This window comes from Chiloscyllium plagiosum, unplaced genomic scaffold, assembly GCF_037043375.1.
Source record: "Chiloscyllium plagiosum isolate Xiang-an unplaced genomic scaffold, Cpla_swu_hap1 HiC_scaffold_8, whole genome shotgun sequence".
In the NCBI taxonomy this organism is placed as follows: domain Eukaryota; kingdom Metazoa; phylum Chordata; class Chondrichthyes; order Orectolobiformes; family Hemiscylliidae; genus Chiloscyllium; species Chiloscyllium plagiosum.
Genome location: NW_028270146.1, coordinates 87,794,869 through 87,806,888, shown reverse-complemented (window position 1 = coordinate 87,806,888; position 12,020 = coordinate 87,794,869). Strand labels below are relative to the sequence as shown.

The window sequence follows — 12,020 nt, the reverse complement described above, 5'->3', positions numbered from 1 at the left end:
TCCGAGGACCCTTGGACAATTGCCGCAATGTACTTTGGAGATAATACATTCTGTAGCCAATAGTACTGGTGGTGAAGGAGTGATTGTGGAAGGTGTTAGAAGAAATGTCAATCAAGCCAACTGCTTTGTTGTGATAGTGTTGAGACTCTTGGAGTTAGATTAGATTACTTACAGTGTGGAAACAGACCCTTCGGCCCAACAAGTCCACACCGACCCGCCGAAGCGCAACCCACCCAGACCCATTGCCCTACATTTACCCTTTCACCTAACACTACAGGCAATTTAGCATAGCCAATTCACCTAACCTGTACATTTTTGGACTGTGGGAGGAAACCGGAGCACCCAGAGGAAACCCCACGCGGACACGGGGAGAATGTGCAAACTCCACACCGTCAGTCACTTGAGGCAGGAATTGAACCTGGGTCTCTGGCACTGTGAGGCAGCAGTACTAACCACTGTGCCATCGTGCCGCCCACTAATAGAGAACTGCACCTATTCAGGCAAGTGAAGTATATATCACAGTTCTAAAACATGCCTCGCAGATAGTGGACTGACACTGTAGGGAGTCAAGAAGTGAATTACTTACTGCAGGATTCCTCGCCTCTGGCTTTCTCTTGTAGCTACAATATTTATTTGGCTGGTTTAGTTCAGTCTCTGGTCAATGATAACCCTCAGAGTGTTGACCATGAAAGATTCAGTGATGGTAATGCCAATGAACATCACAAGACGATGATTAAATTCTGTCATTGGTGATGTGTTACTTGCCACTTATCAGTCCAAGCCTGTATACTGTACAGATCTTGCATGTGGACACTGATTCAGAATTTAAGCAGTTGTCGATGATGCTGAGCACGGAGCAGACATCAGTGTACATCCCATTTCTTTTCTTTTGATCGAAAGAAGGTCATTCTTAAATCAGCTGAAGATGGTTGAGTTTAGGACACTATCATGGGGAACTCCTACAGTGATGCCCTGGGGCTGAGATGATTGACCTCCAGCAAACACAACCATCTTCCTTTGTGCCAGACATGATCCAACTATAGTTTTTCCCTGATACCCATCAGCTACAGTTTTGCTAAGGCTCTTCGATGCCACACTCAGTCAAATGTAGCCTTCATGTCAATGGCAATCACTCTCACCTAGTTTCTGAAAATTCAGCTGTTTTGTCCATGTTTGGACCAAGGCTGTAATGATATCAGCCCAAGTGGAATACAAACTGAGCATCAGTGAACGCGTTATTTCTTTGCAAGGGCCATTTGATGGCACTGTCAATCCCTTCCATCACTTTGCTGATGATGGAGAGTAGACTGATAAGGATGGGGTTGTCCTGCTTTTGTGCACAAGGCAAACCTGGGCATTCTTCCAGATTGTTGGGTAGATGTGTCGTTTGATGTATAAATTTTCCAAATACCTTGCTCTAATATTTCCCTCTAATAACACATGCTCATTGTATCAATTGGAGAAAACAAATTTATAAATACTGGAAATTTGAAATTAGAGGGGAATGGCTTTAATACCCAGCTGCTCTGGTACCACACACAATATTACCTTTTATTTTTCAGATGTTCACTGTGCAGTTCCAACCCTTTCTTATCCTATAACACATTCTTTTACTCTTCCATGCACTGTCTTAAGATATTGCTTGCACTGTTCACAACATAGGCTAATAAGAGCTGAATCCATTATTTAATTATTTGAAAATTGACAAGTGCAGCATTTGCCCTGGCACTTGTAATTTTATTAATGAGTAGTTCAGCTTCCACTCTCTTTTGCAATGTGCCTGTTAGAATAGAGACCGTCTCCTAGTAAATCATTTAAACAACTGTTCAAAGTCAATGACTTATTAATGAAATTGTGAGTACTGACTAACACGTAAAGTCTCACAACCAGCAGATACATATTAACACCCTCAGGTCTCAAGATATTCAAAGTCTACTGTGTTAGAACACACATCTATGTTTTCTGTGCAGTTGCTAATGGACTCTATCACCATGGAAACAAATGGCTATCAGTGAGACCTAAAAACATCCATCTTCTTTTCTAGTTAAAAAATAATACATTTCTCTCTCTTCCATTTCTCCAGCTACCAAGTGCACGTTTCTGTCTTAATTGTTTAATATCGCCACTAAAATAATGGATAGAAAAGCTCTAGACAAGTGCATTATGCATTTTGCACACTGCAACATAATCTCAGGGTAATTGCAAACAATTATTGTGCTCTTCTTCCACTTTGTTTTGCCAATGCACTTAGCATGCTCAACACTTGTGTTATATACCACTTCAATAAAAGTATTTTTTTTAATTTAAAGCATGTTTATCAAAATTGATAATAGTTATAGATACTTGTTCCCTCACTGTACAGGTACTTCTTAAAATCTGAATATAATAATTCACGTGTATTATTCTAAATAGGTTCTACGAGCAACAACTCTCAACCTTTCCTTCAAATTGCTAAAACTTTAATGAGTAAAGGCTAAATGGCAGTGCAAATATACAGGACTGCTTTCTGCTCAAATGTTTTGGATGCTGTCCATCAAATCAATTGTTTGATGATAATCTCCCTTGGCCAGTTTTCAATCAGGAGATCTGGAGTTGGCCATTTTGAGAGATTGCTGTGGTGTCATTGCAAACTTACTTCTCTCCCCATCTACGGAGAGTGGTAAACTACTCCCACTTTCAGTTTCTCTGTAAACTTCTGTTAACAGTCATTTAAAAAAAAAAGAAGAACTTTTTAAACACGTTACCTTCCTCAACAAGCGATGCAATTTTTAAAAAAAATGTTCCTAACAAAGCTTGCCGAAATTCTTGTAATGACGTCACAGCCTCAAGATCTTTTCCCAATCCGTTTCTGGCTACACAAAATGCCAAACTTCAAATGGCCTCTGGCTCTGCAGTTCCTCAGCTGGGGAACCGGAGCTCGTCTCATGCAGGCAAGCTTCCAATCCAGAGAATAAAGTTTAATGGTGAGACAAAGCCCACCAGTCACCGCAGCAGTTGTCCTCTCCTACCCCTGCAGTATCGAATGCCTTTAAAGTGCTTCTTTCTCCTTCTGCGAGCATCTGCTGAGCTTCATCTCTGCCAGTTGGATGTATCTGATGACATTTGTATCTGCATTTAAACAAGGACAGAAAAAGAATAAAGTTGAGCCACTCGACACATGTAAATTCATTCACTGTTGTATCTTGGATTAGGAAGTTTCACCAACCGTCCACAACATCCCCTCCTTGGGTAGTGCGAGTGATATTGTCCATACAAAGAAAATTAAAGCAATGAGTTGAGAGAGAAAGATTTATAGCTGACTTTCTGGTAGAGTCTGCCACCTTCCCTCTATCTTGGTGCCAATCTGAGTGCTTCTGTTATCACCCTGACTGAGATCGCCCACCTCAGGGCTCATACCCTCCTCTCACTCCTTTCTTATCCTGGCATTTACATCACACAGTCAAAAAGTGCAGCCCTGGATCTGGAAAAGTGTGGATCTGGAAAAGTACAGCCAGTCAGGCAGCATCCGAGGAGCAGGAGAGTCGACGTTTCGGGCATAAGTCCTTCCTCAGGTACCTTCCTCGGATGCTGTGCTTTTCCAGATCCACACTTTTCGACTCTGACTCTCCAGCATCTGCAGTCTTCATTTTCTCCTAAATTATACCACACTGGCTAGTTCAAAACCCACAAGGTCATCACTGTGTTTCAAGGATAGTCTTTCACAGCAACGATAGGGGTGGGGATACCACACGTCATCCTTCCTCAGTCTTACTTTGATCCTGTGATTTCAATGCATTTAAATAAAGGTGAACAAGGGAGGCCTAAGGGACACAAATAAATTGGAGTTGCCATCTCCTTTACTAGTGGTAGGGAATCTTCAGTGAGAACGAATTGAAGGAATGTACCTCGAAACAAGGAGAGAACATAAGAAATAGATGCAGGAGCAGTCTATTTGGTGCCTCAGAGCCTGCTATCTCCCCAACTGCACTCCTATTCTATTAGATCATGGTTCATATGCCCTAAGCCTCAACTCCTCTTTTGTGTCATAGCCCTCCACATTGAGATTTGAAAAATCTATCTTCCTCCTCTTGAAATACTGTCAGTGAATCCACTTCCACAATTCTCTGGGATGGAGGATTCCAGATTTCATTATCCTCTAGGAAAATAAATTCCTATCCATCTCAGTTTTCAATGAATGAGCTCTTATTCTATAGTTATGCTTCCTGGCTGATCAGCCTTCCTCCTAGTGGAAATACCTTCTCAATATCCAACCCGTCAAGCCCCCTCAGTCATGCATGTTTCTGTAAGATCACTCCTCAATCTTCTATGACTCAGAAGCTATTTCTCTCACACCTCAGTCTTTGAGCCACTCATTTGCCATTGGCAGGCATTGAGATTTCAGAGGTAGCAGGGGGATCTAGAAATGGTAAAGAATTAGTTACCGATGTGCTTATAAACAGGGAAGTGTCTCAAATTTGCCGGGTCAGTTTTTTGGTGACTGCTTCCAATGCTATGAGCTGATGTGAAATGCAATGAATGCTCTCAGGAAATTTGAATTGTATCAGTGGATGTGGACTGTGAATATTTTTCCCTATAACATTATTTAAAAGGCTAATCACACTTGCATTATATACAGTCCTTAACATATCAAAAAATCCCAAGGTGTTTAATAGGAGTGCCATCCATCTCAAATCAACAATACCCCAGGTCACAAACACACAGACCATGCAACTTGGACCTACAACTTCCAGAGACTGTCTGCCTTCACACCCTCTGCTTCACAATACAGACTTTTAGATGCCTTTGACATGTCCTGCAGGAAGGTCTTCAGGCAGCATAGGGAAGACATACATACATTCGCAGGCTACTTTTCACTAGCTCAAGATAATGTTCCAAATTTGGAACTGGACAGACCATCTGGCATTAATCTAGGCACCAGAAAACACAATGGTAGAAACAGTCCTGCAAAGCCCTCCTCACTAACATTTGGAAGCTAGTGTCAAAATTGGGACAGCTATTTCAGAGCCTAAGCAACAGCCTGACATAATCATGCTCACCAAATCACAGGCAATGTCCCAGACACCACAATCACCATCCATGCCCTATCCCACTGGCAGGACAAACCCAGCAGAGGTAGTGGCACTGTGGTATACAATTGGGAGGGAGTTGCCCTGGGAGTCCTCAACATTTACTCAAGATCCCATTAAGTTTCATGGCAGCAGGTAAACATGGACAAAGAAACCTCCTGTTGATTGCCATGTACTATCCTCCCTCGGCTGATGGAACAGCACTGCTCCACATTGAAGAACATTTGGAGGAAACACAAAGGGTAGCAAGGTCGCAAAATATACTCTAGGTGGAGGATTTCAATGTTAATGACTAAAAGTGGCTGGGCAACAGTATTACTGATCGAGCTCAGTCCTCTAAAGGACTGAGTCTACAGCAGGTGATGAGGGAACCAACAAGAAGGAAAAACATACTTGACCCTGTCCTTAACAGTCGCCAGCTGTAGATTTCCTCTGTTCATGACAGTATCAGTAAGAGTGACCACATCCAGTCATTGTGGAGACAAAGTCTCACCTTCGCATTGGGAATATCCTCCATCATGTTGTAGGATGCTATTACTGAGCTAAATGGAACAGAATTTGAACAGTTCTAGCAACTCAATATTTGGTATCCATGACGTGTTGTGGGCCATGAATGACAGCAGAATTGTACTCCAGCCCAACCTGTCACCTAATGGCCCGGTACACCCCCCCCCCCCCCCCCCCACTCAACTATTACCATCAACCCTGGTTCAATGGAGAATGCAGGAGGGCATGCTAGGAGCAGCACCACGTAAACTTAAAAATGAGGTGTCAACCTGGTGAAGCTTCCAGACAGGACTGCCTGCATGCCAAACAGCATAAGCAATAAGTGATATACAGAGCTAAGCAATCCCACAACAAATAGATCAAACTAAGCTCTGTAGTCCTGCCACATCTAGTCGTGAATGATGGTGGACAATTAAACAACTCACTGGAGGAGGAGGCTCCACAAATACCTCATTCCATTCCATGTTGGAAGAGCTCAATAAACCAATGCAAAAGATAAGGCTGAAGCATTCGCAGCAAACTACAGCTAGAAATGCCAAGTGGATGATCCATTGTGCTTTCATTCAGTGCTCCTCAGCATTACAGATACCAATCTTCAACCAGTTTGATTCATTCCAGGTGATATCACGAAATGGTTGGATGCAGTGGATACTGCAAAGGCTATAGGCCCATAACATACCAACAATATTACTGATAAGACTTGTGCTCCAGAACCTGATGCTCCCATAGGAGAAAGTGAGGTCTGCAGATGCTGGAAATCAGAGCTGAAAATGTGTTGCTGGAAAAGCGCAGCAGGTCAGTCAGCATCCAAGGAGCAGGAGAATCGACGTTTTGGGCATGAGCATGAATTCCTGAAGAAGGGCTCATGCCCGAAACGTCGATTCTCCTGCTCCTTGGATGCTGATGCTCCCCTAGCCAAGCTCTTCCTGGATAGTTACAATATTGGCATCAGCCTGACAATGTGGAAAATTGCCGAGTATGTCCAGTACACAAAGATAAATCCAACCAGCTAATTACTATTCATCAACCAGCTAATTACCATTGGCCATCAGGGAAGTGACGGAAGGACAGTGCTGTCAAGCAGTACCTACGGCTTTTGCCCAAAACGTCGATTTTCCTGCTCCTCAGATGCGGCCTGACCTGCTGTGCTTTTCCAGCACCACGCTGATCTAAACTCTGGTTTCCAGCATCTGCAGTCCTCACTTTTGCCCTGCTCAGTAATAACCTGCTGAGTGATGCCCAGTTTGGGTCTGCCAGGGCCATTTAGATCCTGACCTCATTACAGCCTTAGTTCAAATATAGACAAAGGAGCTGAATTCCAGAGGTGAGGGGAGACCCACAGCCCTTGACATCAAGGAGCCCTAGCAAAACTGGAATCAATGGGTATCGGGGCAAACTCTCCACATCATCTCTGCAGGAGTTCCTCAGGACAGTGCCATAGGCCAAACTAGCATCAGTTGCTTCAATGACCTTGCCTTCATCATAAGGTCAGAAATGGGGCTGTTTGTCAATGATTGCATAATGTTCCGCACCATTCATGACTTCTCAGATACTGAAACAGTCCATATTCGAATGCAATAAGATCTGGACAATATCCAGTTTTGGGCTGACAAATGGCAAGTAATATTCCCATAAGACAAATGCCAGGCAATGACCATCTCTAATGAGAGAGAATCTAACCGTTACCCTTCCACAGTCAATGATATTACCATCACTGAATCCTCACGATCAACATTCTGGGGGTTACCAGTGACTAGAAACTCCACTAAACATGACACATCAACACAGGGCTACAAGAGCAGTCAGGGGCTAGGAATACTGCACTGCTCCTTCACTGTCACTGGGTCAAAATCCTGGAATTCCTCCATAAGGGCATTGTGGGTCAATCCACAGCACATGGACTGCAGCATTTCAAAAAGTCAGGTCACCTTCACCTTCTCAGGGGCAACTAGGGATGGGTAATTATGCTGGCCAGTCAGCAATACCCAGGTCTCAAATGAATTAAAAAAAGTAGCTAGATGCCAATGAAGTTTTCACATGACTGCAGTCAGACTTGAGCCACAGCCTTGCAACTCAGAGTTGAAAGGCTCACAAATGAGTGACACCCAACACTTGTAGAAGGGAATGTCACCACAGCATGAAAGTTTCACATTAGCAGATCTCCTTAAGCCAATCCAGAGAGTTACATCCATTCAAATTGACTGCAGTGCAGGTGATCAGTGTTGTGCTGACAAGACTCACCCTGTGGAATAGAGATATAAACTAAATAGAACAACAGCTTACATTGAAAGGTCTGCTTTGTTAAATCAACCAACTGATGCCTGTAGAGAGTTGGCTACCTATTCACCTGACAGGGAGACTCTATTTTCTTTACTAATGGAATGGCCTGGCTTTTTTTGACATTTCTTGACTGGAGACCAGATATCCAACATTTATAGCACAGTCAAAACCCATCTATAAAAACAATTGCAACAACCATCTTCATGAAGGGTGATAACTGCAGTGATAGCTCCTTCAACAGGTGCTCTTTCTTTCATTCTCGTCATAACAGGAAGTCACAGAAAGCATTTGAAAATTCCAAATAATGGCAGAGTAGGAAGACGGGAGAAAATAAGGAAACAAACTCAAACTCAGGAAGCACAGGAAAGATAACTGAAAGAGAGTCTGTCAAAGGCCATTACTTATCCATGTACCCCATGTGCCAGATGGGAATTGCAGTGGGCTCCAGTGCTCAGTACGTTTCAAATGAAAACTGCATATACAGTTGCCAATGCTATGTCTGCCACTGCCTGACACATACACCTTGGCACAGAGACTCCTGCTTGCCTGTGTTAACCTTCTCTTTAGTTTGGATTCTGCTCCTTTCTTCCACAAAAGGTAGGCCGGTTTTAAGAGTGGGAGAAAGTAGGATATGGATGGCCTGCCAACTCTTGCAGGAGCAGGGTCAAAACCATTTGATGTTTCTGGTTTGAACTCTGAGCATCAACCCCAAGTTATCAATCGCTGGCTAGAATGTATTCCAGCAGAGTGTCCCAGTCATGTGTTATTCCCCCACCCCAAAAGATAAATCTTTAAACCTGGGAGACTCCAGATAAATGAAGGAGGACTGAATTTCCAAATGGTTGGAGTGCTAGTGTCTACTCCCACCTCATGCACCAAATAATTTCAGTGAAGTTCTACCACAGCTCATTACGTTTAATCGTATGGATTTATAGGCATTTTCATGCCAAGTCCTATCGACCGCTATGAAATTGTGAGCCAGGCCAGGAAAAAGGAATAGGAGCATAGAAATGTAGAAACTGGAACTGACTATTCAGCCTCTCGAGCTAGTCAATTTTAACCTACTGCACAGTCCTCACTTTCTCCTAGAAGATTTTAACCCACTGCGCAGTCCTCACTTTCTCCTAGAAGATTTTAACCTACTGCACAGTCCTCACTTTCTCCTAGAAGATTTTAACCTACTGCGCAGTCCTCACTTTCTCCTCTCGAGCTAGTCATGCCATTTAGCGAAATCAAAGTTGATCTGGAACTTAAATCCATTTCACTAATACTATGTGATAACAAAAGTACCAGCAAATCTGGCATCAATTGCCATTTGTGGCAAGAAAATTCCAAACTTCTACCACCAGTTGCATATAAAAGTGTTGACCAATTTCACTCCAAAAAAGCCCTGCTTGAATCTTTTGACTATTACTCTCCAGTCTTAAGATTCTCTAACCTCATATATATCCTTTAGCATTAGCTAACAATTTCTCTAAAGGGGTTATGTGTGTTCTGAAGTCCACACGAAAAACATCCCAAGACCATCCCTTTTTTTGTTACTGCAGTCACGTCTTCAGAAAAGTATAATCGTGTTCATCAGGCTTGACCTCCATCTTTCGAATAAAAGAGATCAATTAAAGATGTTACTGATCAGCTGAAAATTTAAGTTGTTCCATCATCTCTAACTATTGTCTCTAATAATCTCCTAAAAGATAATGAGCTAACTGCCCTAAAATTCCTCTCTCAAGCATTTCTTAGCAAATAGAGCGGCATTTTCAATTTTCCATCCTCCTGAAATGGTTCAAAATTGACAGAAAGCTGGAGATAATAAGCAGGGCATCTGTTAGGTTCTCACCTAGTTCATTTAAAATCCTGAGCTAGAAACCATTCAGTCCTGGAGACTTGTCACTCCTTCGCACTATTATTTTCTTCATTACTGTTAGTTTGCTCATATTAATTTTGATGAGTCCCATTGCTTGATTCATAATTAGCTTCCTTGGAATTTTCAGAATGTTGACCTCCACTTTTGTTAGAAATACTAATACTAAACATTCATTCACCATTTCCCAAAGGCATTGGGATCCTTCATTCTAATACATCTGTTGGTTACATGTACATTCTATACATATGTTACTTTTATCACTGGGTAGTAACGGCCAGGTGACTTACACACAGCATCTGACTGCTGGTAGACTTGTTTCGGTGGGTATTTAATTTGTCCCTGATCAATCACTACCCCAAAGTGCGGTGGATGCTGGGACGGTGAGTAAATTTAAGGAGGAAATAGACAGATGTTTAATTGGTAATGGGTTGAAGGGATATGGAGAGAAGGCAGGAAAATAGGGGTGAAGATCATATCAGCCATGATTGAATAGTGGAGCAGACTTGATGGGCTGAATGGCCTAATTCTGCTCCTATATCTAATGAAATTATGAAATCAAATGCATCATTTGGAAATTTGAGAGAAATGAGTCGAACCCGAGAACTGCAATAGACAGCAGCTTTAAATAAGGTGCCTATTCCCATTTACAATTCATTTGTCTTACTTGGACCACAGTACAAGACTAAACAGAGACTAGTTTTGATATTAGATTGGAGCAAATGAAGCATAGTCCCTGGTGCCTGACAAACGCATATCCATTCAACAGAAAACAGTTGAAGCGAGAAGGCCTGTTGAATCTATTGCATGTGAGTGGTCACCCATCGACCTGACCAGTCTTCACCATGCCCTCCTTCATGAACTCACTCACTCAGCCTTCAGTCATGCACGCACAGGGGCTACGGAAGTGCAACTGACTCAGTGAGACTCCTGAAAAGTAGGACTCATCTGTGGTAAGAGATGTTAAAGGAGCTGAGAGAGTGGTGATACTGGCCAGGGAGAGACCAGAAATGACCAGGCAGCGAGGAAGAAAGCGAGAGGGACCCCAAGCCACAGCAGGACCTAAAGACAATTGTGCGAGGCTCAGGACAGGGGACAAGAGAGTGAAAGATAGAAAGAGAGTCTAGAGGCCTAGCAGCACCGTGGAGGATCAAAAGTTTGATTTGTGCCTTTTTTTGTGTTCTTGATATAACAAGGATAAGACCACAAGATACAGGAACTGTTCAACAAATGGCATCAATTATTGTAACTGGTCACCAACCACAATCGGTAACTGTTACACCTCGGTGGTTAATGCTGTTCCTTTCCTTCCGGCCATTCCCATACTGCAGTAACTGGGTGACAATGTGTGCCTGAGCAATGCTATAGAGAGAAAGGAAGTGCTCAATCAAGCTTGTCTGAACAAAAAAAACTGAATTATTTGACAAACAGCTTTCCTGCAGATGAAAAGAAAAGGCGAATCCGGGATTTCTGAACTTGCATTCATCAGCCGGTAAACAGTCACAAATTCAAACATTACAATTGTATTTTTAGGATTAAGGATTCACCAAGTTGTGAAGCCACTTAAGGACAGAAGTAGTTAGTGGTAACATTGTGTGTTATTCTCACAGATGATGACGACAGTAAACTGTTTTCAAAGCCTTCTGTTGGGGCTCCTGAGCTGTAATAGTTTCTAGTTAACGTATTGGGTTGTCCCAAGCTAGAGTGACAAAGGTAAGGTATTAAGTGGCAATTAGCTCAGTTGCCTGGATGATTGGTTTGCAAAGCAGTGTGTTGCCAACAGCATGGGTTCAATCCCCTCACCAGTGGAGGTTACATTCTCAACCTTTTCGCCCTCGCCTGAGGTATAGTGGCCCTCAGGTGAAACTACCACCAGTCATCTCTCTCCATTGAGGGAGGAATCCTATGGTCTGATAAGACTATGGCAACTTGATTAAAAGGTAATCAACAAAACTGTGGCAGCTCAGACAATAGGTTAGTTCATGAGAGAGATTGATAAATTTCTACTTACTAGTGGCATCAAGGAATATTGGGAAAGGACGTAAGTATGGCTTTGAGGTAGATAATCAGTTGTAGTCTAGAATGGTGTGAAATGGAACAGATTCAAGGGGATTATTGCTCCCTCCTACATGCTTCATCAAGGTTGAAGTGTCAAGGGTGCTCTCGCAAATTTTCCTCCTTCCTGAGTAGAATCAGTAGTGTGACCTTCAAAACCATCTCTGTTGAGATCAGCTGAAGCAAGCACAGTCAAGGACTTAAACCTGAGCTTTCCTAGTCTACGTGGAGTTTGATAAGTTCACAATGTT

The 12,020-nt window shown here is 42.7% G+C and overlaps 1 protein-coding gene across 1 annotated transcript in view; it reads right to left on the bottom strand.

Annotated features, from left to right (window-relative positions):
- Nucleotides 1-307: 307 nt before the first annotated feature.
- The window catches only part of ttc9 (tetratricopeptide repeat domain 9), a 69,410-nt gene continuing 57,697 nt past the window's right edge, over nt 308-12,020 (bottom strand). Inside the window, exon 3 of the mRNA XM_043698134.2 lies at nt 308-3,108. Coding sequence (XP_043554069.2) covers nt 3,029-3,108 — 80 coding nt within the window. The 3' untranslated portion in view covers nt 308-3,028. The remainder of the gene's footprint in view (nt 3,109-12,020) is intronic.